The 16909-nt window shown below is 41.1% G+C and overlaps 2 protein-coding genes across 6 annotated transcripts in view; one reads left to right on the forward strand and one right to left on the reverse strand.

Annotated features, from left to right (window-relative positions):
* The window catches only part of CPEB3 (cytoplasmic polyadenylation element binding protein 3), a 92344-nt gene extending 80363 nt beyond the window's left edge, over positions 1 to 11981 (reverse strand). For 4 of the 5 annotated variants that reach the window (XM_027803916.2, XM_027803910.2, XM_027803904.2 and 1 more), the window contains exons 1-2: positions 4418 to 4560; positions 3277 to 4190 (exon numbers count right to left, since the gene is read on the reverse strand). In XM_027803916.2, coding sequence (XP_027659717.1) covers positions 3277 to 4179 — 903 coding nt within the window. In that variant the 5' untranslated portion in view covers positions 4180 to 4190; positions 4418 to 4560. Of the gene's footprint in view, positions 1 to 3276; positions 4191 to 4417; positions 4561 to 11909 lie in introns of those variants that run through there. The other variant, XM_055721519.1, reaches the window with a different exon arrangement.
* Positions 11982 to 12039: 58 nt separating this feature from the next.
* Positions 12040 to 16909, forward strand: part of MARCHF5 (membrane associated ring-CH-type finger 5) — a 30048-nt gene continuing 25178 nt past the window's right edge. The window contains exon 1 of the mRNA XM_005432409.3: positions 12040 to 12364. Coding sequence (XP_005432466.1) covers positions 12321 to 12364 — 44 coding nt within the window. The 5' untranslated portion in view covers positions 12040 to 12320. The remainder of the gene's footprint in view (positions 12365 to 16909) is intronic.

Raw genomic sequence — 16909 nt, forward strand, 5'->3', positions numbered from 1 at the left:
CCTGGGCAGTCAGTTAACATCTGCCTCAAACGCCAGAAATGAGGATCACCTAGCATAATTGCTTGTTCACGTAACAATCACAACCGACAACCTTCACCCAAACCACTCTGAAGCGGAAGAATATTCAGAAGAACAAAGCGGACACATTTCTGTATTTTATATCTGGCCTTGTTTCACATCTATTCCTGTGATCTCATATCCAACTCTTATGTGCCACATTAAATTTCATTTGAGACTGATCACTTCTTTTCTCCTCCCTTTCAACTTTGCATCTTCAAATTTTTTTTTATACAGCACAATCAATTTTTCTTAGTAAGTATATGACAACAGTCCCCTTCAAAGCATTTTACTTGCCTTTCAACACCAATCACAAGGCAGATGCCAACAGAATTCCTGCCAATTGACATTTTAAATGTTCTGATATGTTCTGCAGAGTTTCTTAGGTCAAACACCAATTGGTTTTGATGTACAAGGTGCACTAATGCATTACTCAAATTCAGGATGAAGACATCTGGCATATTGCTTTATATACATGATCTTAAAAGAAACATTTTAAAACTCAGCATTTTTTTCCTAGAACTACATATATCAGTAGCTGAGTGTCAGCTGTCTTCATTAGAGACTTGGAGCACAAACCTTGGTTTTCTGCTTAAAATTTGTGATAACTGCAAAGACCTGAATTAAAAAATAGGTATCACTGATGTTAATTCCACCAGTGAACATATTAATATTTTTCTTTTTACTTAGAACATCTTGAGCTTCACCACAAATTTTAAAGTCTTATAATCTCAACATAAGAGAAAAGAATAGGTTAGCGCACAGAACTCGCTAATGCACATTAATGTGTTGCTAGCAAGCTTACTGAAAGGTATTTCTGAAGCAGATCAAAACCACTCAGTTATGAAGGGTGGCAGATGTACATCAATAGACCTGCCAGAATTACTTGATAGTGCTGACAAGAGAACTTACTGTGTCAACTGATTCAACATATTGCCCAATTTCTGAGGGGGGTGGGGAGAAGGAAAAAAGGCAACCAGAATCCAGGCACAAAATACTAAAACTCTTACATAAATTTGAATTTCATATTTATCAATTTAACTGAACAGTTGCTTCCTATTGATAGTATGGTTTCAGGACTTCTTTGGCAACTTGTTAAGTATAGGAGCAATCAACATTAACCTAGATTACAAACTAGTACACAAAAAACGACAGCTTGTATTAAGAAGAGCCTAATAGGAAAAAAAAATACAAGTTTTCTGAGTCTCTGAAATCAGGTTGTTTTTCCTGCTGGTGTAGAGAGCAGTCTAAGTGTTTGCTTTCAGCTGAACAGGAAAACACCAGGTTAAGTTCACAGAGAAGAAAACAAGTTTCCAAATTTACATATTGACTAATACCTTCGCTTTTCAAAACCCTGATCTTAAAATCAAAGGAACTTTTCTTTAAAATAATTTATCGTTTTTTTCCCTAGTGAAGACCAAATATCTGCTAGTTTAATTTGTGACAATTTACAGTCACAATAATAAAGTTGTGTAGTCATTAAAGAAGTGTCTCACCAACAAAACCACAGAAATAAGACCATTTACTGTTGGTTTTGCTACTAATTCAAATTTATCTGAATTTGTGATGTCTTACATGTAGACAATTTAAATAAAAGAATACTTGTAAATTTAAACACATTTCCCACTGCTAAAACACGACTGGGAGCTATATTCATTAGCTTTTGTGCTGCTGTGCTCTGTGCAACACAGTAGTTTCACCAGGCATATTGCGTCTGAAGTATAATCTTTCTCCAGATTTAGGTGCTTCAGAGACATTGCCTAGCAGTTCACCAGAAGCCACCCCGCCTTCATTTAGGGTAGCCAATAAAAAATTAGCAACTCTCCCTTTAAACAGAATGAAGCAGCAAAATGAAATTTCAGGCTGACTATAAGGTGCCCTCTTTGAATGGGACTGGAAAGAGCACAGGAATGCATATATTTTACTTCAGCAGTCTCTTAAAGTAATAGGCAGTGTGTATGTTGTTTGATTAATTTTTTTAACTTTGTTTCTAATACAAAGTGTCAATCTAGATGCTACTCTTACTATACTGATAAGTTAAAAATGCTTGAGAGCTCATACTTAGTTGAGAAATAGAACTTATTCTTACAAAGATCTTACAAGTCAGGACCTTTGAAAAGGCATACATGAACAATTTCACTGTATTTCAAAACAGAAAATTTTGATTTGTCTGAGACTAAAATAGCTAACCTAGAAGAAATCTGAGATTCACTTCACCTTGTAGAGATATAACTGCAAGTGCATGCTCTGCTTTTTTCAACTTAAAACGGATTTCACACCATGACAGGTTTCATTCTGCATTAAAATTGCAAATCTTCTATGTGGCCCAGTTTCAGCTGCAATTGATCTGCTTTGTCGTCATAGATTAAAAAAACAGTGAAGGGCACTGCAGCTTTAAATATTTCAGAGCTATGTAGCTAGTAAATAGACTCCATTGCAATATGGCTGTGAAGGTCGTGTCCTATTGTCTCTTTTCTCTGCAAATATTTTGAACAGCATAAAATGGTTTATTTTATACAATACCTCCCTGCCGTTTCTAAATCACGTCAATTGTATTAGGCATTTCCTTACTGGAAAGGACAGATACGCCACTCTTTCCATACACACCCACGCTGCTTCTAGATGTATTCAAAACGTCCACTGTGAATATAACAGCAGGGTGTACATATCAGATGTATACAGTTTTTCATATGTATACCTCATGCGAACAGACTCCCCACTAAATCCCACCACAACATAAGGACAATTAGTTATTTCAATGGTGATAAAATAATTAACTGTATTTCAGGTCAAGAAGCATCTTTGGTTAAAATTAACAGGCCAATTAGAAAACTGAAGTCAGCAATTTTAATGCCTCCTGTTTCTCACATATGGAAGAATATGAAAAAAATTGTAACATGCAGCACCAAGGAAACATAGTCTGCCAAACCTGTTTTTCCTGAAGGCAAGCTACTACCTTTTGGATGCTAAAAAACAAACAAAAAAACCACCAACCCAAAAAGCCCTGTCACATTTAAGAAAAAGTTACAAGAAAAATAAGACTATAAACCTTAAGCCAGAATTTGGAATCTTTGTGTATGCATTCCCCAGGATCAATCCCACTTCTTTCATATACGGTGACTATTCAATGCAGTTATGAGTTATGGAGAAATACATCCCTGCAAAAAATACACCTTTGTGATAGCTGTCACCATGTAGAAGGTGTACATAGTAATTTACCTGAAAAGGCAACAGATTGTTGCCATTGTCCGTCCTGAACACGTTGTCTTCCATCCAGGATTTGGGGGTTAAGGGTGCAGCCCGTGGGAACTTCGGAGGGGCAATGACATTGCTGGAGAACGGCTTTTTAAGGGGTGAAATGGGATTGAGGGGGGAGGGTACGCCGACCCCCACTCCCACGCCAACCCCCACTCCAACTGCCCTTCGAGGGTCCCTACCAGCCTGCAGCCCACCCCAAGGGTTGGAAGGTGTACTCCAAGCTGCATTTTGATGGTTATTCCAGCTGGAGGAAGAAGAAGAGGAGGCAGAGGAGGAAGACGGTTTGCTGGTCATGATGGGCTGATGGCTGTAAGCAGCATTTCTCTGAGCGAAAGGTGCCTGATTAGGGCTTACAGGTGACCTCCGCTGCTGCTGCTGCTGCGCTTGCTGCTGCTGCTGCTGATGTTGGTGATGTTGAGTCTGAGCTAGGCCAATTTGAGGTGAGAAAGTGCCACCAAATACAGGGTTGACATGGTGCGGAAAATTCTGGAAAAGCATTGTCCCATTGACTGGAGTAATCCCTTGGAAAAAGCTATCATCCACCGTGTTTGTGGTCCCTGTAGACCAGGTGCTGCCGAAGGAGGGAGACAAGGAGGTGCCGGCTGCAGGTTCTTGTTGAGGCTGGTGAAAGCTCAAGCCAGGCAAAATGGGAGACTCCATCTGCATCTTCTCCTTGCTATTTTGGGAAGGAGCCGATGTGCCGATACTAGTCACTGAACTGTTGTCTTCTGGTTTGGATGTCTCCGACGAGATGGGTGTAGAGGGGGCTTCTGCTGAGTTTGGATCTTGCTGCTGCTGCTGCTGCTGCTGCCGCTGCTGCTGGGGCTGGGCTTTGCTTTTGTCCATCAGTAAATCATCCTGCATGGTTTGCGCAGCTGAAACAGTAGGGGAAAAAACCACAAAGACAGATTATTAACATTGTCATTCATACCACAAACCAAGCTGTTTTAATCATTTGCCAGCCAAAAATCTCATCCTATTGCTAGTGCTATGCTACAGCAAATTGCAAGGCAGACCCGTAATCTTCCCCCTCCCCCATTTAGTAATATGTAACCTTTGATCGTGCTAGATTGCCTTTAAAATATTTTTCAAGATGCTTCACCCTTTTTGATGCCTTGTTTCCCTTCAGTCTAAATGAGAGATGTGCTTATAGGGCAGAGATATACAGCTATTTCGCCACGTCTCTTTTCTCTTACACCGGAACTCAGAGCTCTCACCCTGCAATGAGAAACTGATTCTGGTTCCTGTTTTTCCAAGCACCCTCCTCCTCCTCCTCCGCCACCTCCTCCCCTTGGTTATTTGCATACGTCAATAAATACTGCTGCGTCCTTCAGCAAGGTTAAAAAGACACCAGTCTTCGCTCTTCTCCACCCCCTTTTCTATTAGGGGACCTTTAAAGGAGCCGGGTACGATTTTCCTTAATCACCGAACAAGCTTTTCCATTATTTAAATTTATCAGAGAGAAAGCACACACGAAATCTCGTACTGACACGGGAGCGGTTCTCAGCTGCACGATCGTTTACTGGCCTGTTCCTGCCGCACAGCTCGCTGCTTGCTTAGGGCACCAGAAGCGATCGCAGTGACGGGTGGAGGGGGGGTGGTGGTGGCAGGGGGGAGTGGAGACACATGTACAAAGCCACCGATGAGTGTTATATTTGCCTTCAGTGACCTTATGCTCTTTCCGTGTAAAACGTTATTTTACATCAAAGCAGTCGTTTGCTTAAAGGTATTTCTACGCACTATATTTCTAGATATATGAAACCATCAGCAATATTTTAATTGTGAAAAAAAAAGGTCAAAACGAGCAGATCTGGGAGTTATTATTAGCCAATGTTTCTGATGCTTTCACAATGAAAAATAAAACCAGGGCAAATTGAAAATTAAAATATAGACATGCCACATTTTAAAAGCCATCTTTATATGCACAAGACAAAGACTAGTGATGAAAATTATTTGCTAAATCAATACATAAGTTTAAATTTTAAAAAGTAAATGTATGTAGAATGGTTGAGACTTATATCTGCTAAAAAAGGTGTTTCATATAAAACAGGCCAGATGACATAATTCGATTATTATTTTGAAACAAGAGAGCTAATGCATATACAGACATCAATGAACAGCGATTGTATGAAACTAGAACAGGAACCTCCACATTCTGCAGAATTTTAGTCAAATGAAGAGACCATTCTAAATCTCAAAAGTATTTTAAATGAGCCAGAAATCACTTACCTTAATTGAATAATTATGTTCAAAGATGGTCATCACTGAATACCTAATGGCATTTCTACTGAGCCAGTTGTATGACATGTACATTCCTAAGATTCCAAATTTTTTTAGGATTGTTGTTTTAATGTAACAAAGTAAAGCCGAATCAATAAACTGTTTAAGAAAAGTGGCAGAGTGAAATAGACAACCCTCTGGTTTCTGACAGTAACAGTTTAAAAATGGTCCATGTGTATCTTTAACATTTTTTGTTTCTTTTTTTTTCTTTCTTTTAAATCTCTTCTGAGCCACACACACTTTTTAGTCAAAATGCATGTCAGAACAAGTTTCTGCTATCAGTTAAGTTGCTGGTCATGCTCCCTCTTATTTACCTGTTCAATATGTAAGCCAACAGCAAGGGTTCACGAACATTAAGGCAAGTTCCTAAGAAGAATGATTCGACTAAATTATTGCAACTGTAACAAACAGCTCTGCTGCTGCTACTGGGGGTGCAGAAAACCTTGCTACGCAGTTTAAACCCATACTGCAGAAAGACGTAATACACCAAGCCCTGTGTAACTTTCAATTAGCTTCATTTCTACCAAAATCACTACTACTCCTAAGGCTACATAAAATTACTGATGATTCCACATCACATAGAGAAAAAGATTATATGTATCCCTTCCCTGGTTCTGACCTATATGTATAAAAACACATTTAGAGAGACAAAGATAACAGCTGAAATGTTAACATTCTGTCATCAATAAAGTATACTTAAATCAGTTAGTCACCAGGTTATCCATAGTGGCTAGCACAACAGTTGCTTCAAATATGTACCTTGACTTAGCTGTTTTTGAACTTTATCCTAGGACTGTAATCCACATTCATTTCCATATTGCTTCTTAAAGGTAAAAATCACTGCACAATTCAACCCTCTCGTCAAGGTCAAGACCTACCTTTCCAGTCTGAATGGAAAAACACTAGATAAAAAACGACTTTGAAAGACAGGCCAGCCAATGCCTAATGTTGGACCAATATGCAGTACCTCTTGATTATTTGCTGGTGTAAGTATCTGTACAATTTACAATCCAGTACAGGAAATCTATATCCCCATAGCAATACCAGGTCTGTTTGCATGCAGTAACCCACGCAGTCAACACAGAAATTTTTAAGGAACAGTTACCTTTGGATTTTCTGTATTTAAAGATCAACAAAAAGACAATATATTTATTTTCTTCTTTCAGGTTTGGTATATGACAAATAGTCGACCACTCTGGCAAGAGCACTTTGACAACTGGAAGCTTTCAGCGCATGCTCTCCCAAGGAATCATGGGGTTTGAAGTCTTTATCTATAGATGGCATTTCACTGCTACCTACCCTGGAAGGAAGAGGACTCAAAAGGAAAATATGTGCACACTCCCTCTTTCCAGGGAAAATTGCTGCAGTCTGAACCACCAGCTCTGAGAAGATAAATATCTGTGAGACTGAGCTGAAAATTACTAACTAGATAAGAACTTTTGACAGTTTATAAACTCTGATCAAATAGCTGCCCATTCATAATAACAATCACTAGACAAAGAAATAGTTCTACTATTTCCAAATTTCTTCCCAAACTTCTAGTTTAACAAATTAATTATAAGCTCATACCACCTATAAAATATACAGCTATTATGGAGGAGATTGTGTCATGTTGCTTAGCTGAAGAAAATATTAAATAATCACCTCTCATAATATCCTTTCTAAAAATGTTCTAAAACTCCAAAACAAATAGGTCAAGTATGAAAATTTAAATCAAATCAAAATCAACATATAGACAAAAAGTTGTACCATTTGAATAGTTTCCCTTTTCTAAGTTACCACTTTTTCATTACTGAATTATCGTTAATACACTGAAAATTCTACAAAAAAAATATGCTACTGGGAAAAAAAGGAAGGTACAAATTTAACATTCTATCTACTCTGTACGCTGTGGTTCCACATTTCAGCTGTCTCCCCTCCACTACCCACTATCCACATATCTCCAACCTCCATTATCAACACACAGCCTGACAGGAGCTCCTCTCATAAGATTGTAATATTTTGATGATTAATTTAGGTTGGGTAAAGTTTTCAGAATTTCAATTACCAGCACTTGTGTTCTGTCTTGTAGTAGTCCATGAATTATTCTGGATATTTATTCTGGATAATTATTCACAGTAGTAATTGCTCAGGACCAAACACTAATGTTTGTATGGAAATTACTTTGTTGAAATCAGAAGTGTGAAAATATCAGTGTTTAATAAAAATGCAGGCTGATTTTTCAAAGGATGTAATACACACAGCTTTATGGTGAAAGAGAGATGACTAAAACCGAGAAAGACAAATTAGGGCAGTTGAAAATGGGTTGTTAAAACACTTATGTCTTTGCTTTCTACAGTCTGTTTATGTTGAACTGTATGGTCTGCCACCTTAAATCAATGCTGTAATTAAGAATTTCTCAACACTTGCTCTAACCTGTTTGTGCTACTCTGAATCATTAAGGGCAGGAAAACTGCTTTCTTAAAGCAGATGAAAATACCTCAGTTGTTGAAATACCCCAGCTGCCACAGGGCTGGCTCTAGGCATTCCATACCCCTCCTTCATGTTCCTATTTACTTCTGGGTTACTGCTTTTCAGATGATTTGAGGATTCATGTGGAAGGGACCGCACCCTTACCGTCAGTGCTTCCTAGGAGACAGCTTCACTTTTTAGATCAATTATTAAGATAAGGAGAGTGCTCATTACAATAATCACAAATGGATAAGCACTCCAGAACTAAAGGAAATCAGGATCTAAAGACAGTTTTTGATCAACTAGCCACTAGAAGAACACCATTTTTTTGTTTTTACCAGCCAACTCTTTCGTAACTGGAAGTTAGAAGATAATAAAAACTGTATCAGAACAGAAGAACTTAATTCAGTCTGGTATCTGAATTACTGGTCCTGGCCAGTTACAAAGAAACAAATGTAAGAAAGGCCCAAATAAGTCCAATTATCTCAATTAACATTGTATTGAGTGAATTTTTGTTTTATGGAATTCATTGTGAAGCAATTTAAGCCTACTGTTATTAACAAACCATGCTAGTCTTTTGGCAGAAAGTGAGTATTCCAACTAGCTTGAAGTTAGTTGGAATAGTTAAAATGAACTATTATGCTACTGAAAAACTGAGTTTTATTGTAGAAACATTTTTCTCAGTTTAGATTTGTTTCATTTTAGCTTAATTGAGGGCTCCTTATCTTTTTAAAGATGGAATAAAGTAGATTAAAAATGCCTAATTGATCTGGTAATTTAATTTTACATACATAGCAGTTAAAATGCAGTTTTGCCAAAATAGAATACTTCGGTATTGTCAGATTACTTAGCTTTGTTGAAAACAGTGAATAATTCCAACAGTCTTAATGTTGTCAGATCAAAAGAACTGTATTAAGGTACTGCTCCTTCATTATTTGGCCTCTTTTTCAGCCCTTGCTTAAATAGATATTTAATATACCACCATATTATTCTTACAGTAATTGCTTGTCAACTTCTTCATTAAGCTTAAACCTGTATAAATTTGTTATCAAACCATTTAGTAGTTAGTTGATCTTTAGACATAAATCTGATAGCCAAATTTTGGGCTCAATTTTATGCCCTAAATAGCTTATGTTGGGTTTGGTGAGTTTCACTAAGTTCTGTACTTGCCTTCAAATGTGCAGGTTTGTTTAATTCAAAACGGCTGCCATCTCCAGTTAGTATAAGCGAGGATGAGCTCAGTCAAATCTCAATTAATAGCAACCATTTCCTCTCATTTTGCATTGGCAAAAGGGAGTCTGTTCCCAGGAGAGTTCTCTGGGCTCAAATACAGCTACTGCTAGGTGAATTTTTCCAGGGATGGGGCATCTACCACCTCTCTGAGCAAACTGTTCCAGTTTTACCACCCTTGTCGTAAGTTCTTTCTTTCTTATGTCAAATCTAAATCTACCCTCTTTCAGTTTAAAAACATCACTCCTTAACCTATCACATTTTCATGTATCCTATTACAGTTTTGTATTTCATGTTTGGAAAAAAAGTAAAGATGTCCAAACCTACTAAGTGTTCACGATTTGATCTGATATTCAAGTTTTGTCCAGTCTCATCACATCTTCCCATGCCAGCATGAGAGAAAAGCAGCCACCTGTCACAGACTGTTCTTCAGCCTCAAATGGTAGCCAAGTGATGCTGGGTTCTGGTTACATTTCTTAAGGTAAGTATTGTTCACAGCCATTATTATTCATCATGACCTCATAGCTGTATACTACATGGCAGGCAACTAGCATATCCTTCCCACTCCAAAGCCAAAATACAGAAATTGCACAAATCACATAATCCTAGGAATAAAACCAGCTTCACAATTTCCATTTCTAGTATTTGAGAATAAATATATAAAACCTAAGCATTTGGCTAGTCTAGCTGATCAGTGCTCTGGCCAACATACAATGCGCTTATTCCAAACCAAGATTAGGAACCAGAAACTCTGATATCTATGTTTCATGCTCTTATGTTTCATGAACAGCTGTAATTGGGACAATGTGTATTAGGTTCTCTTCCAGGAAGTCATGCCCATATGGTTTACTCAGGCCACTGTACATCCAAGACTTCTCAGCAGTGCAAGCAAAACTGAATGTTACGGTCCCAAGAATAAGTACAAAATAAAGTTTCTGGGACAGGATGTCAGCATGATGCCTTCTTCCTACCTGCTTCTATACATACTTCCTGGAAGGAACATTTACATCACTGTAATTGCTTTAGCATTCCCATTTATATTTGTAGCAATTAGAAAATAAACAACACCCTCCCTACTCCATACATAAAATACAGCTTACAAATTCAAGTCCAAATATTTAACACACATTTTTACAACTTTCTCTCAGCAAACTCTCAAAACCAGACAGATTTTTCCCTGGCTAAGGACAGCACAAAGAATCCAGTATATTCACTAGACTCCTTCCTATTCTACCTGATCTCTATAGTCATGTATATGCACCATGCAAATGCTACTTGTCTTAACCAAGAACAGATGTAGGTTGATGCAATCGTAGAGTTGTGGGGTTGGCCTCATGAATTACTACCTTCTACAGCAACTGCAGTATAACAAAGTTATAATCTACAGAAGGGATCGGGGGCTAGTTATGTGTAACAAAACTTATTACACAAGAGCTTTTATTATATATATATAACAAATAAAGTCTGAAAAGGAGTATTCAGAGTTGATCTTCACTAACCAACCTTCCCAAGAATCTGGAATGTCACAATTGCCTCTGAAAAGTAGGGTATTGCCCTTTGCTTGGGGAACATGACATTATGCAGAACCTTCACATGCATACAAATACACATCACTTGTACTGAGAAGTAAAGAGTGGGAGATGCCCGTGGTGGAGATAAAAGGGCAGGGCAACTTCTCTCCAAATGCTATCCACCTCTTCGCTCTGTAACAGCTTTTCAGCTTCTAAATTTCCAGTTTCACAGACTGTGACGCTCTATATTAACTTCAGAGAATACAACAAAATTTAAAAGCACTTCTGAAAGATTTTTTTTCCCATTAGGAAGCACACCTACAAACTGAAACGCGAGAGGCGTCATTAGCACCAGCCACCCCATGCCTCAGCCGCTCACACAGAAGCTAGTGGCCACCAGGCCTCCGCCGAGCGCCAAGGACCACTTACAAGGGCGCCGGGCGCTTGCCCTTGTCATTGCCAACGAGCCCTCGGAAAGGGATTAATTTCCCTCCCGCCGTGGCAGCCGCCGCCCTTCTCTGTCTAGCCGAGCCCAGCCGGAGCAGGCGGCTGGCCAGGCCCCCTCTTCCCAAGGGCAGGTCCCGGGGAGGCCGGCCGGCCGAGGCGGGGGTGGCAGCCGCCTGCACCTGTTCGGCAGGCGAGAGAACGGCAGGGGAAAGGGTGCTCCGTCTCCGAGGGGGTCCCCGCGTCCTGCGTAACCAGTGTGGGGGCAGAGGGGGCGGCCCGGTCTCTCCCCCCGTCCCTCCCTCCGCCTGCGAGGGGGGCGGCCGCCGGCGAGAGCCGTTTCCCTCAGCCGCCGCGGACAGCGACCGCCGCCGCGCGAGCAGGCGGGCGGGGGCGCGCGGGCCCTCCCGCACCCCCTGCCGGCCCTGGGGGGAAGCTGGGCGGCGACGGCGGGATGGGCCCAGCCGCCACACAGGGCGCGGGGCCAGGCCAAGTGCTGACCTTCCCCCCGCCTATCCCCGCACGCCAGCGCGGCCATCCCGCCGCTGCCGCGTTCTCCTACCTGCCCCGCGCGCGGTACCGGGCAGCGATTACGCGACGGGGGCGAGGAGAGGCATAGGGAGGGGAGAAGGAGCGGGGCGCCGCGGGGAAGAGGGGAGGGGGTGCGCCCCGCCGGACCTTTAAACTCCTGGCGGCAGCAGGACTACACTTCCCGGCGGGCTGCGAGGCTGCCGCTCGCTCGGTGGCGCAGGCGCACTGTGGTGAACGGGAGGCGGTGACGGGCGTCGCGGCTGCGCTCGGCGCTTACCTCACAGAGACGTCGCCACCGCCGCCCCTCGCCCCGGCAGCGCGGCGGCCCGGGCCGCGCACTTCTGCGTGCGGCTGTGTTGTGTCTCAGCGACCGGCCCTCCGCCTCGTCCCCGCCCGTGGAAGGAGGGGCCGCCCCGGCCGCCTGGCGGGAGAGCTGTAGCGGTGCCTTTCCTCTCCTCGGCCTTTCTCCGCCGCCACACGCGTGACGCGCGGCCTCGCTGGGGCCGCCTTTGTCAGGCTCCGGGCCCTCGGCTAGGCCCGCTCCTTCTCCTGGGAGCCATGTCGGAGCAGACGGGCTTGGCCCTGCCGCAGACCATGGACAGGTACGGGCAGGGGCTGGCGCTGGGGCGCAGCGGGAGGGAGCTCTCGGCGTGGGCGTGTGTCTCCCGGGCCTCCCGCGGCGGCGGATCCCCGCTGTCTGGGGCGTGTTCCGGGCCGCGGGGGGGGCGGGTCGGGGTGGGCGGCTGCGGCGCGGGGCTCTTGCTGCTGCTGCTGGCGGGGGAGCGAGGCGCGGCAGGACAAGGCCTGGGTGGGGGGCGGGGGTCCGGTTTCACTTTTCGGCTTCTGGAAACTTTGGTGGTCCGGGCGATGTCGTGCGAATTGTGTCGTAAATCAGTGCGAGGTGGTGCCTGCGGGGGTGTGCGGGGTGTGGAGGGGTCGCCTGGGCAGCCTCTGGGCAGCGGGAGGTGTGTCTGGGCTGGAGGGGGGCGGAGGGCTGCGGGGGCTGGCCCGTTTCGGTGGGCCTGGGAGGTGCTGTAGGTGTGCAAAGCATTGGCACGCACGGAAAACAAGACACCAAAAGATGACCAACCCTTAACTGGCTTTGTGCGTTTTGTTGCTGATTTTATGATCTTTGAAGAAAGCCTGCAGTTGCTTTATGGAGTGCTGTTAAAAAGTGCAACCTGGAAGATACTTTGACTTAAATGTAGGGGAGGAAAGACACTAACTCTTCAATTATTTATATTGCACTTGTTTTCTCTTTATGCTTTTATTTGAGTATGTGGCATTGAGGGCTTAAGATTTCTGGTGTGTTATTTTGAGTCATCCAGGAAGCCCTTGAGACCTATCCCTATAAACAATAAAAACACATTGATAGCCTGTTATTGCAGGAGTTGTGAGAGTCTTGATAATCCCAGAAGGTGGAGACCCAAAAGGAATTTGACTTCTGTTGATGAACTTCTCAGGCTTAAATCATAAGGAAGCATAAAAAAACCCTGGTGTTTTTCTCCTCTTCAGGTCACCTCTAAGGAAATAGGATTTAGTGAAATACAAGCTGTCATCAGGCAAGCGATGGAGATACAAACTATGTGAGGCAGGGGCAGAATTTGTGCTTCTGGCAGGTAGGGATGAGAAGTTTCAGTTAGAAAGATAGAAGTGAGTTGGGGGGAGGCGAAGTTGCATTTTAGAAAAACTGGAGAAGTGAGAGATGACAATGGGATGATTTAGGTTATAATTTAGAACAGGGCCTGTCAAGGAGGCTAGCAGCCAGAAGCCCTAGGTGCATTTCCAAGAAGTAACAGGAAGGAGGCAAATTTTATCCATAAAGTATTAGCTTGATACATTTCCTGTGAATGTGGAGAATAAAAGGGTCAAGAGTTAAGGAAGGCAAAAACAGTTAGGAGGAGGAAGGTAGGACTGGGGGCGGGGGGGGGGGGGGGGGGTGAGGAAGGGGAAGAAAAAGATCAGGAAGAGTGCTGCAGAATAAACTCCTTGAAACTAAAAAACCTGAAGTTGGTAGTCCAATAATACATAATATTTTATGTTTTGGAGTTCTAGGAAACTATGATAATCTGTGGATTCTCTACTGTATGTGTCTGTTACATCACACCATTAAGTCCTAGTTCACTTTTTTGGGAAATGGCTGTAAGGTGGTGTTTATAATCTGTGTTGTGAACAACTATTAGATTAAATCGTTAATTTAAAAAAGGGGAAATAGTTAACTAGTGGCCAAACCAGTTCTTGTATCCTTTCAGCTTTGTGAAATAGTAATTTTTATCTCTGGCCCTTTTGAAAGACTTTTTCCAGTAAACTTGGAGTAGCAGAGTTGCTAACGTTTAAAACAATTGGAAAGTGTCCCTGACTTTCTTAGTAATAAGGACAATGGGGAACAAGTTTTAAGTACCTAGGTAGCAAAAAAGGAGGTATGACGAGAGAGTGTGGCTTTTGTATAAGAATTCATTGGGCTCAGTATAGGAAACGTTAGAAATAGTAGTGGGAGGAGTGGTGACTGGAGTGGTAAGAGGGAGCCAAGTATTTAGGATATGAATGTAATTCAGAGTGTAGTACAATACCAACAGAAGGATTTTGGAGTAACCAAGACCTCAAAATGCAGTCACTGTAAATAATTTTTCTGTTATGTATTGGGTTTATGGAGTAGGGTTATGTTAGAATAAACCAATTTTCATTCATCTGGTATTTCTGAAGGTCATACGTGACTGTTTTCATGTTGTATGTGACAATAATAAAGATGATAAACCTTCAATGTTTCACCTTAGGGGGCATAACCCATGGATGAATCACCTGTAGGGATTCTGAGGGGTTGAAATGCCTCTCCCATCCTGTTACCATTATTGTTAATGACAGTTGTTTTCCTGGGTAAGATTTAAAAATGCATATGCAAAAGCTTGAGAGTAACTGTTAATGCATTATAACTTAACACAAAGCACATACTTTTAAATCAAATTTGGATCTCTTACTGAAGCATTCAGAAAACAGCTTTTCAGTGAATAAGGCTCGAATTTGATTCTAATAGTTAAGGAAGAGTTTTCTTTTGTTTCCAAAACCTAAATGGAGTTTTCTTTTGTTTCCAATACCTAGATGATTACGCTGAGAGTGGTGATACACTGTTACATCAGGAGTAAGGTGTTGCTGCAGGTCTGAATGTATGTGCTGCTTTGTATACAATGGTCAGAGCTCCTATAGCAAGTTCTTTAAGTATGTATTTGTGAGAGAACAGTTGGCTGCTTCTCTTGACTCTTAGGTCATACATCTGTATGACTTGAAGTAGGTTTTTCCTTTAATAAAGCAATTTGAATTTCTTCAGTATAAGGAGTGTGTTGGTAGAATCTCAACGTTGTTGCCTGGGATTCATCTTTCTTTTGTGTGTTTTGTGTTCTGTCCTCCTCTATTTTTCCCTGCATTATTTCAGTCTGGAGGCAAACCATGTGTTTGTAATAGAGGGTAAATAGCTGTTAAGTTGTAAGGGGATAAGGTGAAATTTCTAGTTAAGGATTTTATACTTGCCTGAAGGATTGACTAGGGCATAAATGCAAGACATATGAGAAGTAGACATGACCATGAACTACATTCTGGAGTTCTCATCTGCAGCATTTGAGAAACTAATCCAGATTATTATCATGATCCTTTCTGGCCTCAAAATTGGAATTTCCATCCTTCTTGTCATTTTTCTTTTTCTATTTCATGTTTAAATAACAGGCTTAGATAATAGTCTTAAAATATCATCATCTTCTGCATGCAGAATTCTTTGCAGTCTATGGTGAAGGGCCATATTCCCAGACTAATGCGTGCACTTGAAGGCAGTGGTTAGTGGTCTGTCTAAATGGTGAGGGTTTATTATTTTTAATACATTTATTCATGTAATTCTCATGCATAAATTACAGAATGATAGGAATTTCCATTAAAAATTGAAATTATGTTAGTGGTTTTTTATATGCTATTAATCAATGTAAAAACTTTTTTCAAGATTTCTTTAAATAAAATTGCCATATTACATGAAAATGTCTTACAAATTAGAGGTATTACTCTTATTGAGTGCACAAGGCTAAATTTACTTGAAAGTCAGTCCTAATGCACTTGTCACATTTTAACAGGCAGAGGCCATTTGATATGCTATACATATTTCAAATGTAAAAGCATTTTTTTTAAAGGAAATACCCAGAAATACTGTATTCTGAATGGTATTAGGACGTTAAAACTTTACAGTGCAATTCTTGTGCCTAGTATGCCAAGATCATGACCTGAGTCAATCCTTGTGTTTTCAACTATAATTTTGCAAATGCGCAAAAAACCCCTTAAGTCTTTTGTGGTCTTTTTTTCATGTTTCCTATTCAATTAGGTTCTATACATTTTCTGTCTCTCAGCACTGTTTGACAACAGTTCTTCCAATTGAACACTTCTAATTGTTTCTTCTAGCTGCCCTGTGTAGTACCTGTCACAACAGGTATTCTGGCTTCTTAATGTGTTTTTTAAACACTTTCATTCTTGTGGGTAATTACAAAGGTAAGATGTTGAACTTCCTGTCAGATTTTGGTGCTCTATTTGATTAAAAACTTAATCTTTTAAATACGTAGTATTTTTCCTGTGTCATTTGCTTGTCAAATACAAGTTGACTTGACTTTTCCTATTTATAGTTATGTTTTTAAGCAGAACTAATGTGTAAATTCAGTTTGTCTGTAAGTTATGTATATAGCTACATTTTTCAGTTTGCTATTTCACAGCTTTCTGTAATAGTTTGCATGTTATTGCCAGGACATCAGTTGACTGTGATCCTGTCCTGCTTAGCCTTATTACAGAACATTTGACTGGGTCTCACCAGAGTTGCTGTTAGAATACATAGGAGAAAACAAAACTACTAACTATTTGTCATACTATGTAGTCTTCTTAACTGTGTTCGTTGAGCAGTTGCTGAAGTGACAAGATTTGAAAAATAGCTACAAAACATGTTCTTGTAATTAAGTCAGTAGCAGGGCCCACGTTGATAGAAAATGTAGACTGCAAGTATTTGAGTGATTTAAAAATTCTTTAATGTGGTCAAATTAAAAAAAAATAATTGCTACTTTTATGATAAATGCACCATCACATGACTTCTGATTTTTTGTTTGTGAAAATAATCTCATCAATCTGCTGTC

Source organism: Falco cherrug, chromosome 9, assembly GCF_023634085.1.
Source record: "Falco cherrug isolate bFalChe1 chromosome 9, bFalChe1.pri, whole genome shotgun sequence".
NCBI lineage: Eukaryota > Metazoa > Chordata > Aves > Falconiformes > Falconidae > Falco > Falco cherrug.